The 25393-nt window shown below is 37.7% G+C and overlaps 1 protein-coding gene across 4 annotated transcripts in view; it reads right to left on the reverse strand.

Annotated features, from left to right (window-relative positions):
* The window catches only part of ZFYVE28 (zinc finger FYVE-type containing 28), a 147199-nt gene that overhangs the window by 13701 nt on the left and 108105 nt on the right, over positions 1 to 25393 (reverse strand). The window contains exons 9-12 of one of the 4 annotated variants that reach the window (XM_083861469.1): positions 17498 to 17602; positions 2807 to 2958; positions 2120 to 2236; positions 463 to 567 (exon numbers count right to left, since the gene is read on the reverse strand). In XM_083861469.1, the coding sequence (XP_083717595.1) occupies positions 463 to 567; positions 2120 to 2236; positions 2807 to 2958; positions 17498 to 17602 (479 nt within the window). Of the gene's footprint in view, positions 1 to 462; positions 568 to 2119; positions 2237 to 2806; positions 2962 to 17497; positions 17603 to 25393 lie in introns of all 4 variants that reach the window. The other 3 variants (XM_083861468.1, XM_083861471.1, XM_083861470.1) reach the window with 3 other exon arrangements.

Genomic DNA, 25393 nt, shown 5'->3' on the forward strand with positions numbered 1-25393 from the left:
AAAATAACTTGATCAAAGAGAAAAGTAAAGAAAATATGAAAGCTACTTCTACCTTGGGATGAAAACAGCACATCCACAGGCAGCAAACTATATAAAAACCCTCTTTGGATTTGGCTGAGAAGACCTTACTTAGGGCTTTGCATTTCACACAGCCCTCAGAAACTCGTCAGATGTAACATCACACGCTGTATTAAATACACACCTTTACTGTACAGATCCCTTCTGCACTGATACAGAGGAATTCATACTCAATATGACAATTTGGGGATAAGAGTTTCATGAGGCTATTAGAAAAAACCTGAAAGAAATATGATCGGTTTATCTTCTGACTTTCTCTATAACAGCATGACAATATTTTACATTCACTTTCCAGAGCCAAACATTAAAAGACTTTTCATTTTAATGATCACTTTTTTATACATCAGTGTTGTCTCATTTTAATTCTTAGAAAAAAGAAAATACCTTCAAAGTCCCCATCTCTGGCTTTTGCTGCAAGTTCTGAGGATGATATACTTTCTTGACATAAAGCACAGTCTTCCAATGCTGCATTCCTTAAACCATGATTAACTGCAAAACAATTCAAAAAGTACTCATGTTTTTCCAATTTTCACTTCAAAGATTCATGTTAGAACTTTCATGGGATTCATGGGATTAGACCACAATAGCACTTTCTTAGACTTCCTGCTTTTTCTCTACCCTGACACAAACAGCGATTTACAAGTCTCCTATTCTTCTTTGGGATGACAACAGAAATGAAAGATGCTATTATTACAGGACATGCAGTTTTCTTACTTTTGCTAGTTTAATCGCATCTACATTTTATTTCCCAAATCTTAACTTGGATCCTTTAATACAAGTAGATTTTGAGAACAGTGAGAGATTCCCAAGGTGAATCACACACGTCAAATCACATATATCAAAGAGAAACTTCACTGGAGAACTCCCCTTTTTTCACTCATTTTGTTTATGCTTACTTTTGTCAATCTTTAATGTAAGAGTTCATCTATTAGAAATTACATCCATCCAAGGACTATTAATTAATATACATTCCCCAGTGATCATTCTTTACAGCTCCAGTTTCCTTATTACTCTTATTTGAAGGTTCAGGAGCTCTTCTGTTCTCTTTCTAGCAATTCTGTCTAACCCCGTATTTTTTAACAATAAAAAAAGCCAGTCTATTTACACACCATGACAGGCTGCCACCAGAGAACTGTTGTGGAAGTTTCAACCAAAAGTAACAGAAGACTGTAATGCATGTTGTGCATTATCCTACTGCAGAACTGGGACTGGAGTGTAGGTTTTTTCTGCTAACTTGATCCAAGTTTTAACTAAGTGTTTCACATAAAAAACTTCAATGCTTTTAAATGAAACTTGGAGAAACAAAAAGTTTTCAATTCGGAGGAGAGAAAGGAGAAAAAAAATAGATCTCTGATCACTTTCAGATGCTGGTAGTTCTGATGATAACAAAGGACAAAGGTAATTGCAGACTCGCTGGGATGACATGGTTATTTATAGATAAGTTAGCACACTTGCCACTTAAAAAAGAAATAATAAAAATGGTAACAGAGGAAAAAAAAAAATCTTTTGTTGGTTCATGATCTAGTTCTGGTTCCATAACTTTAATTATCTAGAATTGAAATGTGGCATTTTCCTGTCTTGAAGCCAAATTCTTCAATGTCTTTAAGACAGGACAGATTTCAGCACTTTACTGAGCATTCCCATCTTCTAGTCTGTTCTTTGCTAACTTAAAATGTACCCAGTATGAAACAAATCTGGGGGGGAATAAATCTACGAAGTCCAAACACTGCATAAATTACAGGGTATAAACTATATGGGCTACTGTGTGCTGCTGTTAAATATAGAAATATGGAAACAGCAAATGAACTCTGAAGACTAATTCTTTTTAGTATTTGCCTTAAGACAAACTCCTGTGTTCCTGTACAGGGACTTCATCCTGTTTACAGTCTGTTTCCATGACTCCTTTTAAACTTAGGTGAATCACTGTACAGTGAATCCTGTCAAAAAGATAACAATATGTTAGGGGAATTTGTGTCAAATGGATCCCCACTGGGCTACCATCAGAAATTCATTATAGAAAACAAATGTTCAGATCTTTTACCTTTCTTCTGCTTTTCCTTGTCTTCTGTTTCAGGTTTGGTTGCCATAACTTCAAACAAGGTCTTTAAGATACTTCTCAGATCACTAGCGTAGTTTGTCTGCAGCTGGTCAGCAACACCTCAGAGTTTGAGAAAATGGGTAAATCATTTCTAGACTGTTACATCATCCTTGTAAAAAGTGTTTAAATCTGCCTGTTAGTAGCTGTAATGGCCTCGTGTATTTTTAGGGGATCACTTGCTCATGTTAAGAGTAAAAACTGAACATCTGATTAAATTAATTCTCCATAATGGCCAAGTAACATTCTGGTTTTTATGCTACCTGCAAGCCAATACAGATTTTCTTTATCCTTTGTCAGGAAATATTAAGAGATTGATTTTGCGTGAAAATGGAACTGCTAAGTCAAATTTCAATCCTTGAACACAACAAGGCATGACCAGGGAAAAATCAAACCTGACACAAGTCAAAATTCTTCAACACTACAAGTCTAGGATGTCAGCATCTCTGATTTTCTAAGTTCCAAACAGGCAACAGGTCCTTACAAACCAGACTGCAACTAAGGCCCCAAAAACAGAGTCTTCCTGAAACTTCATCTCTAGTACTTTCTATCACAACTTATTGTGCAAAAACCCCCCAAAATAAGCCAAAACCTTCCACCAAAACCAGTTTAATGATTCAGTGATTCTCCTACCTGAGATACAGACAAAAAGGCGGTGAATAAGATCATTACTGCCATGAAATCTAGATCTGATCTTCTCTCGTGTGGCAATTTTGGCAGCCTGCAAAGCAAGCTGGATTTCTTCCTGATCGATGTCATCAGATGAACAAGAACTTGTCATTAAACTGCTGTCAGAGAAAAAAAGTAATGTAAAGGAAAGTAATGTAAATCTTCACTCAGTTGTTCAGGATGTTCAGCAAATCCTCAAGGATTTTATGACTCAGGCAAGACTCTATAGCACCAGAATTAATTGCTGCAAATTCTGGTTGAAGTAAATCAGCACACGACCAATCACCATCACATTTGATTTTCACTCTGTGACAGCTGCAAAAAAACTTTAAGCAGAAAATCACTTTTCCGTATTTTACTGCATTTTTTTCCTTAGCTGTTACAAAGTGCTGTGCCATTTTTCACATTAAGTTCTTCTAAAAGCTCAGTCCTGAGACCATAACTCCACCACAAATCCTGAAGGGGAATATCAACCTAAAAATATGAAGGTCAGTCCTCAAGTCAACTTAGAAATTTACAAACATGGAAATTATTTGGGAAAAATAAGAAATTCTGAATTATGTTACCTTAACATAGCAAGAACTGAATCTAAATATAACTTTAACAAAAAAAAATGGAAAGAGCAGCAATAAAATATGATTTACACAGTAGAGGTAGGTTAATTCCCTTACAAATGTAACATTAGAAATTGCTGAAACGTCAAACTATTGTAAAGAATGGCTCATCAACTCTAAAGAGATTTAAATATGCCACCAAATGTCTACTCAAGCTCTAAATTTTCTGTTAAAAACCAGATGCCAGATATTCCAACACTTTCACAACCACCACCACCCCCCCTTTCACTTTTCTCTTACAGAGAAGAAGCTTGAAACAACGTGAGACAGCAGGGAAGCCTTGGGGAGAATGTTCAAATATCAGGAATTACCTTAGGTATTTGTAAATCAAGATTTACAGGAAGTAAAACAGGAAGTACTTAGGGGAAAAGTAGCTCTTTGCCCCTAAAAACCCTTAAATGGGACTAGAGCACAGGATGTAACTACATTGAAGTCCTAAGGATTCACTGTGCTGACCAAAGGAGACAGGAGTCTTCTTACTCCACTACACTCAAGTCATTTTTCTCCACATATTGGAAAGAAATTAATATTGGCAATTATTACAAAAACCTAGATTACTTTACTAAAAACCATACTTTTGCTATTCAAAACTCCATCATTCTACAGACAACTACTGTGTTAAAAGAAGAGCTACTTACTGCATGTATAAGTAGCATGTATAACAAAAAAGTAATTTTTAACACATTTTGAGTTCAATCGGCTTTTATCAGGTGCAGAAACATTGACTATCTTGCAGATGCCATCCTTGCAGTAGGCATGAATAGTTATTTTGGGAGAAGACACATAGGTAATATATTTATTTACAACAAAATTTTATAGGATATAGTTTTCAAATTCTACCTGTACAGGTAATCCTTTGAAATATAAAAGAGAAATAATTATGCCACCCAATCTTAAAAGCCCTAGGAAAAACAGACTGAAAAAAAATAAGTACTGGAGATTAGTTATTGATAGAAATATCAATGGAAGATGTGTACCTTAAATGGCTCCCCATTCTTTCAAACATAGAGTAAAGACTAGGCTTGCAGGAGACTCATTTTGTTCATGTCATCTGTTGCTACTAACAAAAGAAAATTCTTGTAAAGAGATGTTATTTCTATGTTTACAGTTCCAAAAGCACCATGACTGACCGGGCTTATCAAAGATTGAGAATGAAGTGAGAATTCTCTTTCAATTTTGCTTTGTTTCCAAAGGGGATATAGTAGATGTTATAACAGCGAGCCTGTCAGTGTGGAAAGGTCTGTGTTCAAGACAATGCAAAGGTCATGTACAAATGTGACTTACAAAGGAATGACCTGAAAGGCAGGGAGAGCCAGGAAGGGATTCCCGACTCACAAGGGTGGGCAGTCAGAGGATGCCTGTTCACACAAACCCTCTCACACACAGATAAAGGACTTTGCCTTACAATGTGGCCAAATAGGCTCTACTTTTTGTTTTATGTAAGAATCTTCTTTGTGATACACACATATGCACCATAAATTGCTCTCCAAGGCAAGCATGGACCTCCTGACAGAGTCAAATGCAATCTGTGTAATTATATAACCCAAATACAAAGGTCTCCTCAAAACTCCCAATACACAGAAACTTTAGTGCAGGGGAAAACAGGGGGCTGAATCGAGGATGACTTTTCCCTCCGAATCACAGCTGAAGAAATATTAAAAAGGAAGGTGTTAAGTAGGCAGAGAGCTGTGAAGAATGCTTTTGAAGAATAAAAATTTGGTCCTTTGCCTTTTGCAGAAAGGAATAAAGAAAGGCTCATTCCACAATTCTGACCAATTTTAATCATAATGTTTGCCTTTCTGAGCCTCCTCCAGCTGGGAGGAATGCAGTTTTACCTACTTCATTCAGGGAATGTGGTTTGACCTACTTCCATTGCAGACTGTTCTGTTAGATTTTGCGGTGTGTCATTAAGACTGGCCATGTCACCACAAGACTGGCTGGGACTGTTTTGTCCTCAAAATCCCCAGCACATGTGAATTGCTCCAGCACTGTGGGATGGAAAATCAGCATGTCTGCACACTCACATTTATGACATTCTTTCATGTGCACACTCCCATGTAAACAACAGTATCCACATACAAGAGGTTCAGAAAAGAGGATATTTTGTACCTGGGTTGCTTTGCTCCTACAAAACAAAAAAATGAATGCTCCAGAGAAATCTAAAACTGGACCTAAGAATTGCTACAGTTAGAAACAATTACTCTGCCTTTACCAACACAACCAAGTCCAACTTGGACAAAAATGACTCTCAAAGAACAACTAACAACCATCTGTTCTTTACATTAAAATATATCTAACTGTTAAAGAATGTAGCCAAAAATACAATATTGTAGAGACAGTCAGAAATACTGCAATAACAGAAACACTGCAATTGTTTCAGATACAGAGCAAGAGCCAGCTTTTTAAAAATACAACACAGAGTTTCCCAAACAGCAATGCCCGCATCCATGCAAATAGATTCTCATGATTTTATAAACTGATATTATAGAAAACAAACCTGAAATGTGATCTTCATGGTGGAGCATATTTTTTTTTTTCCCTGTAAAGAATACCTTTTCTACTTGGCTCATCTAACAGGGGTAGTTTGGATCAACATTCTCAGCCAATACCAGATATTTAGGAAGCATTTCATTAATGTCAGACAACACTTGGATCTGGAATGTTCACAGCCAGTATCTGCACAACACAAACAGCCATAAAACTGCTAGAGACAAGTCCTCATTTTCTCAACTATTTGATTGAAAGGAACCCTGAATAGTCCAAGGAATTAGGTTACAAAGCGGTAACACCAAAATACACATGGAACTCCCCTGAAGAAACATTTATCATATACACAATGCTTATCATGCATTAATTTTTCAGACTATAAACCATTGCAAAGCTAACACATCTGAAGGTGAATACAAAGAAATAAGACGTTATGCCAAAGGCTGATTCCAAACAGTAAATCTGCTTATACCTTATAAAGGAACAGATACCCTGTGGTAGATAAAATGAATTAGTTTTTTGCTTAACTTGGCTGCAGCCACCCATTTTAAAATTACACTTCATTTATTACATTAGAAGAGCCACAAGACCCTTTGAACACTTTCAAGGTGTATCTCTAGAATGGCTGCCTGGTCTCAAGGCTTTACTGTGAAATTTAGCCAAATATGTATAAGCAAACAAAAGCCAATAATGTAATTGTACACAATACAATCTTTTACCAAGATGCAATTTGCTTTATTGCTTTTGTGCTCCAAAGGACACTCCTGAGCCAGTTTAAGTAGCAGTACTCATACATAATGATAAACAGGACTGTGGGACAAGGAGGTAATGACAGACATTTTCAGAAGTGGACAGACATTTTAGGTAACCATCTGTGATACTGGAGGCTTTGAGCTGTGTTTGGTGGTCATTGCCACTCATCCAAAACCAGTGAAAGCAGAAAAGTCTAAAACCAAACAACCAAAGTCAACTGATTCAATGTTGGTCCAAATTTAAGTATTTCATGTTTGAGCTCAAAACATAGCAACAGCTGTAGAAATCTCTGTCCACTCACAGATGTCTCCTTTCAGATTTGTCTAGAAATGTTTGGTTCTTTAAACCTGAAATCTGCATGAATGCAGAATATATGAGATTCTCTGAAAGAATTTCTTGTTATTCACAAACCAACCCTCAGAGTATCATAAAAATGCATTAAATACACAGCAGTGACAGACAAAAAGAATTTAAAAGCACTATGTCAAATACAATGAATTCAAAAAATCAACTGAATTTTCACATTTTCAAATTAAACACAAAAATACTTTTAAAAAAAATCTGGTTTTGTATCTTTATCTTTCAAAATCTTAATCAAAAGCAATAGAGGGTTACTTGCAAAGGAGAAAGCCCAATGGACTCAATCTGTTCTATATCACAGTATCAGTGAATGGTTAGGGTTGGAAGGGAACTTGAAGATTATCCAGCTCCAACAAAAATATATGATGGGGTTATGTCACCAAATTTAAAAGGAAATTAAGACCACCCTTTAAGTCTCTGATTTCAGGCAAGGTCTTCAATGACAACTGATTTTCAGTAGAAGATCTCAGAAGATTGTCAGTGGTGCCTCTAAACAGACAGGGCTCAAGTTTCAGCCACACAAACTCACCTCAATGAAGTCTAAGAAGAAAACTCTCTAACAATATTATAAAATTTTACTAGAAAATTGTTAATACATAATTCAGTGACTAACCTTAACCATTTATGTTATCCAACATAACATATCCAATCCCTGTGACATCAGGGATTCCCATTCACTTCTTCTGGAAATCTCCAGCAAACTACACAAGCAGAAGCAGAATGTAACTGCAACAAAACAGGGAACACCTTCCTGCTGTAGTGGGAATGTAAAAGTGGTGAATCCACTTCACAGTGAATTCAAAATCCATGCCTTAAATGGTACCATTCTGATGCAGAGGTTCACCCAGAGATGTATTTTAAGACCAAGGTGCTCTCCAGGAAAGTTTGGTAAGTGCTGTACAGTAGCAGGTGAGACCCTTGACAGAAGAGAAATGTTGAAGCTTTGCAAAAAGTTTTCTGTGATTTCACACATTCCTAATGTTCTACACAGAAGAACATTACAGTTATAAACCATGTTGGAAGTTTTTACAAAGGGTGAGTAGCCCAATTCTTAAATATAAATTAGTGTTCGTTTTAAAATTGATGAGAGATTGTCTACAAATTATAAACCAGTGCAGTTCTTTGCACTTAAATGATATAAATTCATTTGCACTAGTTGGCCTTAACAAATCTCTCATGTTCATTATTTAACACCACATGTACTATATACACATGTATATATAAAGATACATACATGCGTAGGTGTCTCATGTGAAGTTCCCCATTTACACAGGTACATTTAGAATATTTTAGTTCTTACAATATTTCTCAAAACACATGACAATGAGCTCCCCAACTTTCATTTTCTGCTCATGCAGAGTTTAGCATAATGACCACCTTAAGCTCTGTGTACATTATCAATAATATACATTTTCCATCCAATCTACAATATTTAAGATTCTCTCCCATTTTAATTTTTTCATCCTTATGGTAAATGAAAAAAAAACAAACCAAACCAAAATGTTTGCAGGCAAATCTTTGTTTGCATGCAAATTCTAAAACAACTTCAGCAAGTTGGTATATAGTTCCCACTGATATTTATGTAGGCTGCAACTGGAATCTCACCACTAACCTGTCAGCCAAGCTACTACTCTTATTCTTCTACTTCAGAAGGCTGTAGTCAACTCTGGATTCCAATTTGTACAAAGAACGAACAGCAGCTCCAAAGGCCATGTAAAGGTTCAAACACAATACTTCAGGAAAGACAAAAGTTGCATACATGAGAAATGACAAGAGGAAAATTATAGGAGTTTAGGTAGGAGATATGTAATTCCCACATCAGTAAGGAAAAAACCCCAAACTACTTCTCATCCTGCTTTTTGCAGTACCTCTAGTGTTTCTTTTTGGACACTCTCACAAGAAATGCAATAAACAGTGGGCTAAAACCTGTTGGCTTCTAACATGTGCTAGTTTTGAGATCATTGGAAGAGAAATTGTGATAATCATGGCTTCTTACAATTATTTTAAGTGAAGTAGGTGGCTACACAATCAATTTTAGAGTCACTTAAACCCAAGCCAGAACATGACATGCTATTATTTAGGTAATAGCATATAGTTTTTTAACAAAGGATTATGCTTTACGGAATGACCCCAGAAACTACATTTGAAGGAGACTAAGAAAAGCTTTAATGCAGAACTTTATTTCTGGTCTTTTAAACCCTAATATTTTATTAAGTCAAGGGGGTTTTAAAATATAACCCCTTAGTTATTTCCTCTCTCTTTTAAAGAGAAACAGCTAAAGAGGGTGAACAAACCCCACCAATCAACCCATCATCCTTAAAGCACACCAAGGCTTCAGAACTTTGTCTTGAGAAACAAATAACATAACTGCATGCAGATCCCCTCTAGGTAGAAATCACCAGAAGAACTGGATTTGACTGGAGAACAGCATTATCACATTTATGAGCAATGCCCAGCACCCTTGATAAACATGTGCTAGAAGCCCCATCTGCTGTCAGCCTTCTGAATTCCTCAGTGGGGGGAATTACTTTTCCTACACTGAAGATTTGCAGAAGCCTGTCCTTAGCTTCCCTTGCCATTGTAGAGGTGGGCAATCTGAGGTTGGCTCATTAAAATGAGAAATTTGGCTAACAGGATTATCCATAGGTGGTATCTTCAGTCAGGGAAAAGTCCTGAGCATTGAACTCTATTGAATTTGGAATCAACAATAAGAACTTCTCCAACAGTAAGACCTCAGCAGTTTCTGTAGCTCCCCACTCTGCTGGAAGAACATACTGGATCTTTTCTCAGCTGTTCAGACCTCAAACTGCAGAACATTCTCACTTGGACTTTGCAGAAACCACAGCTGTTAAAGCAGCATCTTGCTAAACAAATCCTCTCTAAGAAACTCAGCCTAGGAGAACTTACAGCTTACTCAAACTCATTAGCACTCTGGACTGGGTTTTCAGATGAATGCAAAGATACAGTATTTCAAATGGAAATTAAAGTAAACAACACTGCCAGTGCAGAATTTATCAACTTTAACAGTGCTCTCTCCCAGACAGCCTTTTTGGTCATTATAGATAAAACTTCTATAAGTGTGCATATGAACAAATAACTAAGGAGCATTAGTAATCAACAGTGGTGCTTTCAAACCATCAAATTTAATGTCAGATACTTGCAAGGTACCACATTTAATCCTTTTCCCATAGTTTAAACCAAAAAGGGATAAAACTTGCAAGATAAAGTTATTTTAAAATTCAAGGAAAAGCAGAATGGAAAAAACCAAGAAGTTAGAATATTGCTTGGTTCTGCTATGACTTTTTCAGTTCCACCATGATGTTTTTTCCAGCACTTTCTTTCAATCAAACTTGCATTTAAAGCTCTCAATCATTCACTCATACTGCAAAAGGATAAATAAAATGAGATTAGAGAACAGAAATATTTAAACTTCAAAAATATATACCAAACTGGAAAAACTGCAAATGAAAACCACAAATAGTATAGGACTTATGATGAAATGGAGTGTAAAACCAGCTCTGGTATCCAAGGCAGGGACAGAGATAGAGCAGTCCCAGCTTTTACACTTTATGCAGAACTTGACAAAGGACAGGCAGAACTTGGGTACCTGATACAAGTACTTGAGAGCAAGGAGAAATTTTATACAGCTATATATATACCCTAGCAATGTCCTCTGCCATGGGCAAGCCACAGTTCTGCACGGCATCGCAACAAGTGAATTAATTAATTTAGCATTCAGTTCCTTCAGATCCATTCTTGACTTGAAACTCCTGTATGGGGCAGAAATGGAGATGGAGATGCAGCTCCAAAAACACTTCCCACTACAAGGAATTCTGAGGGATAGGGAAACTTATCAGCACAACATTTTCATATTGCTTCCATCAGTTCCCTCAAAAAACCCCAACAGAACAAGCAGCAGAAGCATTAATGCATCCTAGGGTCCAGGAGAATCCCATAAAAATTCCGTATCCAGATGTAGTAGTCAAAGCTGAGAAAAGCTAATTAAAGTATTAGGCAGAATCTTAAAATTTGAATTAGAAAATAAAGCTTTCTCTTTATTTTTCACCTTCAATACTGCTGTAAGTATGAGGAAATCCTCTCTTTTTTCCTCCAATCTAATTGTGGTTTTAAAATGTATCTTCAGGCATGGACAAAAACTCTGAAAAAACTGCAGTTACTATAGTGATTTTAATTACACATAATCTGAAAACTCCCAAACATGCTATTCTAAGGGTTTTACTGGGGGAAAAAACCCTAATCTGTAAAATAAAACCTAATTTCTGGAAGCTAGTAATTTTGTTCTACAACTATCACAGGGAACACCAAGTGACATTCAACAGCAGATTTTACACATCACTAAAATGAAAATGATTATAATTGTGGCCAAATTACTAAAAATGAAAATTGCAACTGAGCTACAGAAACAGGAAGACAAGCCCATTATGATCACTTTGTGTCAGTCTCCAGCCATACGGTATGTTTGATATGCCACTTGGAATACAGCCCCCAAATGGCAAATTGTGGGGTGTCTACCAATTCTGCCAGAACAGTCTTACTGCCTCTGCCACTGATGCTAGTCAGCCTAAAATATTGCCCTATTTTACTTGATTTACACAAAGAGCAATACATTCTACATTTATTCAACCACATCGAACATTTTAACACCTCTAAAATATGAAGTTCATAATTTTAATAGGGAAAGACCAAAAAACTTCCAACAACTGAATTTTCACCTTCCCACTGTAACAAGCACTTGTTAACACTAGCTGCCTGGGTTATCCCTCAGAAAAAATAAAAATTTGCATCCAGTTACTTGTTACTAAAGACAAGGATATGCATAAAATATAAAATACCCTGTAGAATATCCTAGAAAGGAACACTATAACTTAGAAAATGCTGCACCATTTGGAGATGAATTTTTTTTTTGTCTTGCAGGGTGAAGAACAAGATAGGCATGAAACACATCAAGAAGAATCCTGGCGGTGATAACCCAGAGACATCTGCTTCAGTCACATATGTCTCGCTGACTAAAATCAGAGGCAAAAGCTGACAGACCTCATCAACGCTGGCTTTTTTGTTTTGCTGGTACTGCTCAGCTGGTTGTTGGGGCAAGGGATTTAGCAGCTAAACAAAAAGACTGTATACAGCAACCTATTTCTGACTGTATTAATACTGCCCTCACACTGCTTGAGTGACAGAGCTGTGCAAAACAGCACAGACTCTCACTGCCTAAGAGACACACACAGAGTTTGCAGCTCAAAATCATTAGGCATGAATAGCATGTATACTGGAAGTGATTTAGATTTGCTCAAGGAATAAACCCCTTTCTCTTCCCACAACTCTGCTCACTGAGCTCTTTATTTCCAGGACTCCAGTACAGTACATGTAAAACCATTACTAACAGCTTTTTTTCTGGTTGTGAACAATCTCTCCATAATGAAGAGCTCTAAAGAAAAAAAAAAGGGGGAAAGAAAATCTACAGTAATGCACTGATCAAACCAAAAATGACATTACCAAACATTAATGCAGAACGAATCTGTCATTTTGCATAGCTTCAATGTAACCTGACCATGTTAACAAAGGTAAAGGTACAAGACAGAAGAACTGGAGACAGAGCTGATCAGGTAGACTGATCAGTCAGTTAAAATGCATTGTTAATGTATTTGCTGTACTCCATGTTATGATCTATAAGATACCCAGAGTAGCTCTGGTCTCTGTTAAAACCTGTAGGCATGTAATTTGTGCTGTAGCTTTGATAGCTTAAGGTCTGGACCACGAGATGAAAGAACTGAATTCTCTACTATAATTCACAATCCTGGAGAATAACCAAGTTCTTTTTCCTTCTTGAATCCTTTTCAAGACACTGAGTTCTATGGATGAGAAAGCACTGTATAAAACCTTCTGCTGTAAGAAACTGTCCACCCACCTGTACTTTGCTTGGTCTGAGAGACGGGCAAGAAACTGGCTCAGCTCACACTCAGAGTGCTGATCAGTGGTCTGTACTTGGGCTGGCAGCCTGCCATGAGTGGGAGTCCCCAGGGATGGACATTGAGTCTCACATGTTCAGCCTCACCAAAACTATCTGGATGACAAGATTGTAAGCACCATCACCAGGTTGGCTGGTGACACCAGACTGGCTGGTGAGGTGGAGGTGTCAGCAGGGAAAGCCATCTCACAGACCAGGACAGGCTGGAACACTGAGCTGGCAGGACGAGTGCAGAGTTTAACAGAGACAGGTGCAAGGTCCTGCAGCAGTGATGACACCAAACAGCCTGGAAAGAGCCTGGCACAGGCTGGGATCCTGTGCTGAGGGGGACCTGGGAGTCCTGATGCAGAACAGGAGCTGAACAGGGCTCAGCAGTGAAGCTGAAGCAGCAATGAAAGCAAATCAGATACTGGGCTGCACCCACAGGGGCACCACCAGCAGAGATGAGAGATGTGACCATCCCAAACTACCAAAGAGCTTGTAGGTCACACCTGGAGTACTCCTGTGTCCAGCTGTGCTCTCAACAGTTCAAGAAAATACACAGACAGACTGGAGAGCATCCAAAGGAGGGCCATGAAGATGATGAGAACCTGTTCTATGAGGAGAGACTGAAGGAATTCAGTATTTATTCCCTGGAGAAGGCTCCAGGGGATCTCATCACAGTACATACAGAGTGGCTGTAAAGAGGATGGAGGCTGACTCTCCACAAGGAGCCACATGGAGAGGACAAGTTGTACTAGGGGAGGTTTCACTTGATATAAAATAAAGCAATATTTTACACTAAGAACGATCAATGTCTGCCCACATATACACAAATACAGATATTCTAACTGAAATATCCCACTCTATTTGCTGGCAGAGTCTTGCTGTTTTGGCATAAACTTGAGTCACAATTCATTGCAGATACTGCCTTTTACAGACTGTAAACAATGTGCTAAAACTTTACCACCAATCTTTTAAAATGCCTTAAATAGTAGAAAAATATACTAAAAACCACCAGTAGTTAAGCTGCAATAACATCTCTAAAAAAAACCCCAACCTGTTGACTAGGGAAAGCATCTAGTGCAATGTTAAGGTTAGTTTTAAGAGTTATTAGTTATATTTAAAGTTCTCATTTATTGGCTCTTTATAACCTTAAAACAAAGAAGAAGGGTTTAGCATGTAAAGCTTACTCTAGGCAGGCAAATACTCGAATACAGATTCATCAGTATTTCTTCCTCCCTGGCACTCTTACACCAAAAACTCCAATAAGACTCAAAATCAACTAATTGTACCAACTCTGTTCTTCTGCTGTCTCACTTATTTTTCCTCATCATTCCCAAATCAACATTTTTCTTGCATTTTCTAGTTCCGGTCTTTCAGAAAACTTAGGTCCAATCTTTGAGCATATCAATGCGTCTCAATCTGTTAGCAGACCGACAGCCTTCACTCAGGTTTCCACTCAAATTAATGGCTATGTCAGGATCTTGTCCAATAATTCAAAGACATGTTGAAAGCTGACAAACTCCTGAAGTTTATTTTCAAAAACCACTGACTTTACTACTTTGAACATTTAAATGGGTAAGATTTCAGGAGTGGATTTTATTAGCTGCCTGTTTACAATGTAGTAAGTTATAGTTATATTAAAAATGGTTCTAAAAATAACATCTATGGAAAGAAAAAACGGAAAAACTGGATGGACGTTTTTTCGTGGAGCTACTATAATCAATGGACCAACTGCCACTTTCTCACTGTAGGGCAATTTTCACTCCAGTCAGCAATATTATTTCACAATCACACTGATGTACAAAAGACTTCTGTGTCACCTTCAAAGTCTGCATAAAACCACAGTTTCTTGGAAACTTTCTAAAATACACAGAACACATTTATTCTTTGCTGAGAAAGCTGATTACTGGTATGGGCATCTCAAGTCTGGACACTGCTTAATGAACATTTTGCAAAAAATTACCTTCTAGACTGGGCTGAACATTTAAGTTCTTGACCACCAGACTTCTGAGACTAGAAAGAAGAATGTTTTACACAGATCAGGTACCAATGAAATCATCAGACTTTCCTTAGCAGAACCATGTGAGAACCCAAACCACTGGTTTGAACGGTGCTCTGGAATTCAAAGAGTGGGAAGTTTTTCCCTGGTTCTCCATTTGGAAAACACTAAATGAACATTTATACAGAATTCCACATATACAATACTTCATTGTTTCAAATCAATTTCATCTGTGCTATATAGTACACTATTAGTTCAACACTGCTACTGCAGTTAAATTGGTTTTGCTATCACAGCTAAACTTTCTGAAGATACTCCCAAAACATGCTGCAATCTGACAAGATGACTGTCAGTCTCAGTACTGATTACTTAATAGCACAAAGGAATTGTTTATGTTTCACAAGAGGATGAAAGGCCACAAATGTATTTCAAGAATTCCATCTTTAGCCAATTATTCTTCAGATAAAATTCCAAATGTTACATTTAATGTCTAATTGTTGTTAAGTGTAAACAGCGAGAAATTAGATACATTAAAATGGCATATTTCAGAAGGAAAAGAAACAAATTCCCAGATTAGGTATCATTTTGGATATGCATATGGCATCATGGAAAACCTAGTTATTTCAGGAAAGAACATTTTAGAGATTGTCTTTGCAAGGAACATGTTTGTTGTAGTAAACCAATAATGCAACTCTAGAGAAGCTATTTAATGGCCAAATAAAACTAAAGAGAAAGCAGAGGAGCACCTAAAAATAACATATTCTAAAAAATTATACAAATAGACAAACCGAATATTACATTTCTATGCACAAAGATCTAGGAACATACTACTGTGAAGCAGTTAGACTTAAGAGTGTTCTTTTTTCCCTTTTGTTTCATTAAAATGAATCATTAAAAGAAGTTTTAGATGTTTTTAAAACGAGAAACTCCTGTCATCATAGTCAAGCTGGCTAGCTTTACTGGACCACAAACTAAAATAGCTACATCTCTGGTAAGATCCATCAGATGCAGAAAAACAGGCAACTTAGATTTCATCAATTCACCCAGGGATGATGCAATGCTGTATTTCAGTGGACAATAGCACAAAGGCACACGTAAAAATACTGCCTTATAAACCAAACTTTCTTTCACCTAACTACCAATACAGTGGCAACTGCAACACTAATGTACAAAGGCAGTCCAGCAAGGTCTTCAAAAGAGGTGGTGCATCAAATCAGGACTTATTCTCACTGCTCCAGTTACTTCTGAAGAGTCACTGAGGCTACATCTACCATCCATTCAGCCCTGTGTAGAACAGTATTCAATGTATATAGTATTTGGAACACGGCAACTGCTGCATGCAGGTAAACTGGGTTTTGTTTGAAGAACAGTCAAAAGTATTTCAAAATTAAAACAATGAAAAACAGTTTTTGTTGCATCTTTCTGCCCTCATTTTAAAAATATGAAACTCTAAAAAACTGAACTTGAATACAGGTACATCCTAAGAAACCCTCCAATTATTATTTGTAGTATTTCATCTATCATTATTAGAAAATCCATTTCATCTCCTCTTTTTATTCCCCAAACTAGATGAAATTTGAAAATCCTGAAGTTCAAATGAAGTTCTGGGGAGAGAAAAACAGATGAAAAAGAGAGGACAAGAAGCAGTGGAGGATGATCTACATCAGCTGAAGTAGTGGTATTTCAACCTGTCTGTACCAAAGCAAAAGTGTTATTGCATACAGTGTATGCAATACATCACATACATATATGTTATACAAACGAAGAAAAATGCAAAGATCTCATTTTAATGTTTTAGTTACATATTTCTGCCCTAACCTTAATTCCTCTATCCCTCTCATTAAGTACTTTGAGTAAAACTAAAGTTAAACTCCCATGCAGTTTCAGAAGATGAGAATATAAAATAGTATTGCTAATAACACCGAGGTCATGGTTTCAACCCCTGTATGGGCCATTCACTTACTAATTGAACTCCACAACCTCTGTGGGGCCCTTTCAACTCAGAATATTCTGTGAAGTCAGAAGCAGTTCTTCACTGTATTCTTACCAGTGTTGACCAGCAACAGGGTGCAAGTTAAACTGTTAACTGGAACATCTTTTATTATACAAGGCAAAACAAAGTGGAAAAAACATGTTTTCTAGAAAGCTAAGGGCTAGCTAAGGAAAATATTTGCAACTTGTCAGCCTGAAGTATCTTCTGAGAACTGCTATATGGATAAATAAAAGAGAGATCATGGACATATGTAAGTGATTTCTGCATGCATTAAAAACTTTAAATAGTTGCTTCACATCTGTCACAGCACTGAAGAAAGCTGGCAGGTTAAAAAAAACAAAACAAACAAAAAGCACCTGTTGTTCAGAAGGAAGAATACTCAGAAGTGTTGCTGTCACTTGATCAACTCAATGAAAATTTTTAACCAAGCATAACCCAATACCATTTGTCAAATCTGACTGCAAACGGATGTTATTACCTCAGAGCGTATATGCTGGAGAGACTACATGTAGTGACAGAAACACTCTCATAGTCACTGCTGGAGATGGAGCTGAGGGGGGAATCACGTAAGCCATCCTGAGAACTGAAAAAACATACGGAAACAAAATGAACTGCTGAAGGGAGCAAAGGCAAAAACAGCATTGTGATAAGTCATGGCTTGTCATGGGTTATACAAAAATAATAATAAATGGGCAGTTGCATTTTTTTGCTCTTCAGAAAATGATACAAACCTATTCTGTTTTCTTCCCAAAAGGACAGCAGTTCAGCAAAGTCAGTGGGCACACATCTCAACAACAATCTTCAATTTAATTCATGCCATACAGTTAAAATATTCAGGAAAAAACTGCAAGTCCTACATTTTCTTTGGAGATAGAGGGAATAGCATGCCCATGCTGCTAAGTGTGGTATAACCTTAAACTGAAGACATAACCAAACTGAAAGTTCATAAAGTCATCTTGGGTTTCAGGCCAAGGCACAGTAATCCACACACTTCAAAAACTTCTGAACGCTGTGACAAGTTGGACCTACATTTGTTCTCCACTGGAAGGAAAAGGTTTATTAGAAAACAAAGTTGACACTTCGGTGATGGAGCTGAAGATAATACACCTGCCCTACCCTTGCTCAGTCCCTGTAAGTGCCACATATGTACCTCAAATTTTGTGCTTTGAGCCAACCCATATCGAGGAAGGAGCAGTCCCATGGCAAACCACTGACACTTTGTTAGTATCCACCAGCTACTAAGTAAAAGGATATGACTAATTTAAACGAATGGCAAACAACTTGTCTCTGGCATCCCTGGACTAATGAAAAGCCTCTAAATAACACAATTTCAGATCTGATATCATATTATCAACATAAACGATGATTAGAGGAGTAAAAATAGTTTCATAAGCACTTATAAAACTATCTTGTAAAGACTGGAACAATTTCTTGAGTAACAATTTACTGCTCAGCTACTGGAAATCCCACAAGCTGAGAAAAAATTAAATTATATGAGATAAGAAAATATGTTATCTTGAGCAGAGATTCAAAGTTGTATTGGCTCTAGGCAGTGCAGAAGATTCATTAAAGCCAGCTGAACTCAAATGTTCAGTCAACAGAAATCTTTGGACAATGCAAAGAGAAATCTAAGAAACATCTCCAGTTAGAGAGATAGTTATATAGGTCAGGGTGATTTTACCTTACTTCTCCACAATTATTAGCAGATTCTGTAATGTTCTTTTGCTTTTTAGATATATGCAGACCAGTTACGTTCCAAACTCTTTTTTTCTACCAAATTTACTATTATAGCTATTTTTTCAGCTAGCAATCTGGAAGAATGCTTAAGGGTAATTCTTCAAAGCAGTGTATGGAAGGTATGTGCTCTAATCCCACTAAGAAATAATAGGATTTGTTTGCATACCTCCCACTAATCAGTCAGAAAATGTACCCCTTCATGTTTCTCATTTCTGACTGCCAATCTGAAAACAAATCCCAAGTGTGCCATGCTTTAGTTGAAAGGAGGCTTCACAACCGGAAAATAATTTTATCAGACTTGAACAAAAATCTATTTAACTTTCATTCATTTTATGTAATTTCCCTTGCTAATTCTGCTCATTATGAAGAGATATATGCATTTAAACAAAGCCTTACTCTTTTATAGCTCATCACCTTTACCCATCCAATCTTACAATATGGTCATGCTACTAAAATGTAATTTTACTATCTGTTTTACAGCAGCTAAATGGTATTAAAAAAACCATTAGCACACAATTTCACACCATGATTAGGCAGGTGTGGTGGTGTGCTTGCCCCTCCCTTTTCTTTTTAAACATAAGCAAGAAATGGCAGTCTGAATGTCTGTACCCAAATTGGGCTCTGGGGAGACAAGTAACACCACAGTAGCCAAGGGCCATAAAACTTGTACAGCTATTTGAGCACACACCAACCAAAGTACAATGGATATGCAAATATGACTATAAGTCACTCAGCCCAAAAGTAGTGGACAGTTCAGGACCTGTTGAGCTCTCCTGTGTGGCAGCAGGCAGCATGCCAGGATCTCCCCTGTTGGGATGCCTCTCATGATTACTCCTCAAGGCTGAGTGAATCCTTATCACACCAGACACTTGGCAAGTGCATTGGGAATAAGCATGCTGAAATGTTGAAATATTAGCTAAGTGATAAAAAGTTTAACTGCACATATATAAATAATCACATCTGGGAGTAAGTCCAGATCCAGCTGCAGCCACACTCCTCTCTGAACCTCAAGACTCAATGAAAGGGTCTCCCTAGCAGCTTTGTTTGACCCCTACCCTCTATGCACTAAATTCTGAAGTGTACCTTGCCATCAAACTTTGTTAAACTCCTCTTACATTTACCATCAAATTTTGTTAACTCATTGTCTTACAGCAAATACCTCATTGCTTCTCTCTGGCAAGTGAAGCACATCACTCTTTTGTCCAGAACAAACTAATCTCTGAACAGCAGAACCAGGAAACAAGAAAAAGTAGCAAACTCAGCATCTTCTTTTATGCTCTCTCACCTCTCCACTATTTCCAGATTTTTCCAGTGTAACAATCCTGCCAGTCTGAGAAAGAAGGCAAAACAAAGGACCTTCATGGTAAGTAAACCCGGTGAGCATAATGAATATAATGGCCCACAATCAGCTGGCATTATCAACTGCCTCAACATTATCTTTACTTGCATGTTCACAGATGTCTTCTGAACAGGCAATGAGCCTCACCTCATCTCTTCTCCATACTTGCTTGCCTCTCATTTCAATCTTCTCTCATTCCATACCAGTTCCTATCAGCACAAGTCCTTCTCACCAGTTCCACCATCTCATCAGTTTTTAGGCCCTGTCTTAACACTAGTGTTAACGCTATCATTCCAAACTGCTTCATAAATGCCTTCATTTTCCACTTCTCCATTCTTGTCTTGGATCACAAACCTGATCACACTGAACAATCTGCTAACTGCAGGATTAGATATTCAGCCAGTCAGTCATCATTTGGCAATGCAAAATGCTTGAATACACTTGACAGAAACTACACTCACAGACATTGGTTTGTTGTAATAAACTATGTTTAGTTTAGGCAATTACAACATGTAAACATTTTTGTCATTCCTGTGTATCCACATAGACTGACTTACTGTATGGGAAGCAGTATTTATGATTTACAAGTGTTTATTACTGGTTCATATTCAGGCTGTAACTCATCACGTAAGAAGTTCTGCCTTTATTTAGTGCCAAGAAATGGGAACCCAATAATGGTAATTCTGTTTCATACTAAGTGTTATACTAACTAGCATTTTAAAAACTCAGCAAAACAAAAATCCACAACCAATAAATAGAAAAGACTCCTAATATACTCACTGCTTTCAGTACACACAGACTCAAGATAACTAGAATTTTCGTCTTCTTAATGTCTGTCTGAAGATCCTCTCTGCTCCTCTAAGGTGCTGGTAGATCCTGAGGTGAACTGACCTGTTTTTTCCCATCTCAAGATTGCCATTATCAGCTGATGATGGCTCAGCACACACATTCATTAGCACAATTATAAGAGAAAATCCATGCATAAAGCCACATTCTGCAGCTGAGAGCTGCTAACCCTTCCTTCCCACATCAGCCCACAGGTGACCTGAGCTTCACCATGTCAGGCTAATTTGCAATAATGTTGTGTTGGATTGGGATTCACAGGACTGCTTAAACTGCAGAAGGTGGCAAAAGTTTCTTTCATTTGTAGGTCTTAAACGCCCATGGTGCTGTTTTAAAAATTACATTCTAGCACTGGATAATAATGAGCACTATCAAAACATAATTCTTCAGCACTTCTGATGAAATTACAGAATAAAGATTTGAGGACGTGGAGCAAAGTGACACAGGGTTATATTGCTGCCTCTTCAAGGAATACTGGCAGACTGAACCCTTTATTCAAAGCTGTTGGCCATTTTTGTAACTATTCTAAAAAGAAAAAACAAACTGAAAGCCACCTTTATTTTATCCATGCTTTTTTCTACTGGAATATGTTTCTAGCCTCTCACATTTAATTAAACCTCTGTTTCAGGGGACAGCTTCTTCATGAATGCTACTAATTGAACACAATTACATTTCATATTACAATAGTTAATTGGCACAAGTATTGTTTGACTGGCTCACTACATGAGGGCTGACTCTAAAGCCTCATGTGTCACACCAAAATCCACTCAAAAATTATCTCTAAAAACTTTTTAACCTGTTATTTCAGGAATCCCAACATTGAAAGCTATTACAATTCACTGTTGCTTTAACTGATATTAGGACCTACTAAAAGGGAAGCTGGTATAAAACAGTGACACTTAAGCTTTGTAACAGCAGTTGTGTTATAGGATACTGCACAAAATCAATGTTAACAGGCAAGGTAAAACACTGCCCTTCCAAATTCGAGACTTGCATTGTTAAAAAGAAGGGGAGTAGGGACTGAATAAATTAATTTACACTGAATCTGAATTTGGCTAGTTGCACAAAGGCAATAAACAGAACACTAGAAGGTGAACAAAGAACTTCAATCAACAGCCAGATAAAGGATTGCTTTAAGGGAAGTTTTGCAGTTAAAAGGCTGATGTTTGATTCCCAATCAAGTACTATTTGCTTTTTGCTGATGAGAATTTTTCCCTCTCCTCAATAGCTAGTTAAAAGACTAATCAGTACAAGACAATAAACAGTTATATTTTTGTTTACATGAACTTGCATGGCTCTCCATTATTTTTTAATGGAAAACATTTTCATGTAAAAATATAACAATTTTCTTAAATCTTACTGTGATAAGAATATTATAGAAAAACATGAATTTAGGACATTTATTCAAACTTATTTGCATTTCAGTATCAATTAATCTAGTTTTGATAAAGGAATACTTGTAGAAAAATGAGAAACTCTGACAAGCTAGGAAGGTATTTTGTGTGAATTTGGTTTTGGTTTTTTTAGCAAATGTTAGCCACCTCCAAAATACAAATGGCTGAATGGCTCTTTTCCATGCATTTATAAAGGTGGAATTACTTATCTTAAAGTTGCTGTACTGAAAACGTGTACGCCACATGTTGCTAAGGAGTGAACAAAATAAAGTACAGGCCAAAAAAAGCAAAATTAGAAACCAACTGTCTGAAACAGGTGTTCATTTTTTTACAGAGTATTCTAATACGCTGAGGAAATAAAATTTTTAATCTATTACAATATAGACTATTGTAATACATAACTATTGTACAATATATACAATTTAGGATTAAAGAATTGCATGACTAATAAAAGAGACAGCTTGAATACCAAGCTAAAGAATAAATTATTCCTCTTATTCTAGAGTTGCAATATAGATCAACAAATAGCAAAACATGCTTTTCCAAGGACGCCTCATTCTTCCTCCTTAAACTGCAAAATGATATGGCAAAATACTCTATTTTTTAGCCCCCACAAGTAAATGCAAACAGAGCCAGCACCCAACAGCCAATGGACACAGCAAGAGCTTGCAGGAAGGGTAAAGGTAAGAATTCCTCCTCGCTACCAAGGGCAGCTCCTTTTGCCAACTGCCAGGTACACTGCAAAAGGCTTCACCAAGAATACATTCAAACAGATCAAGAAAAATGAAAAAAAAAATTGTAAAACTTTGGCTAGTCATTTTAAATAGACCTGCAGTGGAAAAGTGAGAAAATACACTTAATAGTCCCTTTTTTAATATCAGAACTGTTTTGAGGTCACTATGTAGATAAACAAACATTCAACACAAACAGGTATTTAAGATTAAAACATGAAAACACCAGTGTTGTATGACAATATCAAACAAGTTGCCAAACTTCATAAAACATCATTAGGCTTACATAGACTCCTCAGCTCTGGAGAGAACAGAAAGACAAATATTTACAAAACACAAAATTATCTTCCCTTTTTCTAGTTTTCTTTCTTCTGTGAAAGAGCAGGTGGAATTTTATGTTTAAATGAACATTTAAAAAAAAACTGTATAGTTTGCTTCCAGTTGAAAAACAAGGAATACTAGATACAAATTTAAAGCTTGATTTTGGGGCTAACTAACATCCTTTTTTAACTGAAAACACCAAATAGTGTTTTTTGTAGCTGCATCATCATCTTCTATTCTTCAATGGCTTTCCCCCTTTAACAGTTTGTTTTGCTACATGACAGCCTTTATTTATCACCTTGCCTCTTCAGCAAATCAGATACTGCATCTTTGCTAGTGCTTTTCTCATATTTGCATCTCATTAGCACTGCTGCCCAAGACTTGGGTGCTGTTGGTGTTTTATCCCTTTGAGATACAAGCAAATGACAAAGAAAGACATAACATCAGCTATGACTAGAAACCCAAGTAGCACAGACCTGTCAATACTCAGTGATGGTCTTCTGTGATGGTGTGACTCCACCAGCAGACAAGGGAAGGGCTATGGGATGTCATTTAGCTGCACTTGTCTAAAGCCTTTGACACAGTCCCCCAGAACATCCTTGTGTGTAAATCGGAGAGAAATGGATTCAAGGCATGGACTGTTCTATGGATAAGACATTGGCTGGATGGTCAGATCCAGAGGGCAGTGGTCAGTGGCTCAAATCCTGATGGACATCAGTGATGAGTGGCGTCCCTCTGTGCCTACTGGGACTAGAATTACTTAATATCTTCATTAATGACACAGAGGAAGGGATTGAGTGTACCCTCAGCATATTTCCTCATGACACCAAGCTGGGTGGTGCAGTGGACACACCTGAGGGACAGGACTCCATCCAGAGGGACCTGGACAAGCTTGAGAAGTGGCCCATGAGAATCTTATGAGCTGTAACAAGACCAAGAGCTGATGCTGCACCTGGGTCAGGGCAGCTGCCAGTGTCAGCACAGGCTGGGGATGGACAGATCCAGAGCAGCCCTGAGAAGGGCTTGGGGGTGCTGTGGGTGAGGGGCTGCACGTGACCCAGCCATGGGCACTCACAGCCCAGAAACCTCCCTGTCCTGGGATCATCCAAAGCCCCGTGGGCAGCAGGTGAGGGAGGGGATTCTGCCCCTCTGCCCTGCTCTGGTGAGATCTCACCTGTAGTGCTGCATCCAGCTCTGGGGCCCCATCACAGGAAGGACGTGGGCCTGATGGAGCAAGTCCAGAGGAGGCCACCAAGAGGGATGGAGCATTTCTTCTATGAAGAAAGGCTGAGAGAGTTGGGATTGTTCAGCCTGGACAAGAGAAGGCTTCAGGGTGACCTAATTGTGGTCTTCCAGTACCAGAAGAGAGTCCACAAGAAGGATGGAGAAGGGACTTTTTATAAGAGCAGGTAGTGACAGGAGGAGGAGGAGGGATGGCTTCAAACTGAAGGAGGGTAGGTTTTGAATAGGTAGAAAGAAATTCTTTACTCTGAGGGGGGTGAGGCCCTGGCACAGAGAATCTGTGAAGGTCCCATTCCTGGAAATGTTTGTCAGGTTGGATGGGGCTTTAAGCAATCTGGGAGGTGTCTCTGCTCATGGCAGGGGTTTGGAACAAGATGATCCTTAAGGTCCCTTCCAACCCAAACCATTCCATGATTCTATAACATCTTTGGTAGAAGAGTATTTAATCTGTATTTTAAACTCCACTGAATTTTGAAGCTAGACAGAGAAACCTGAAATACCAGCTATTTCAGATACAAGGATTATTATGGTAAACCCATCTGGATCACAGAGATTATACCTCTAATGTCATATTGTGTAGTAAGATGACTGACTTACTAAAACAAACAGTTTGTGTCACAACATACACATTTTGAGAGCTGCTTTATTCAGAAAAGGGAAAGAACATTTTCTTCTACTTGGTGACTTACAGTAACTAGAAAGTAAATACATTTATCAAATTGATGAATGAGCCTATCCTGCAGCTATTCCATGTGTATGAGATTGCT

This window comes from Zosterops lateralis (genome assembly GCF_965231275.1).
Source record: "Zosterops lateralis genome assembly, chromosome: 5".
In the NCBI taxonomy this organism is placed as follows: domain Eukaryota; kingdom Metazoa; phylum Chordata; class Aves; order Passeriformes; family Zosteropidae; genus Zosterops; species Zosterops lateralis.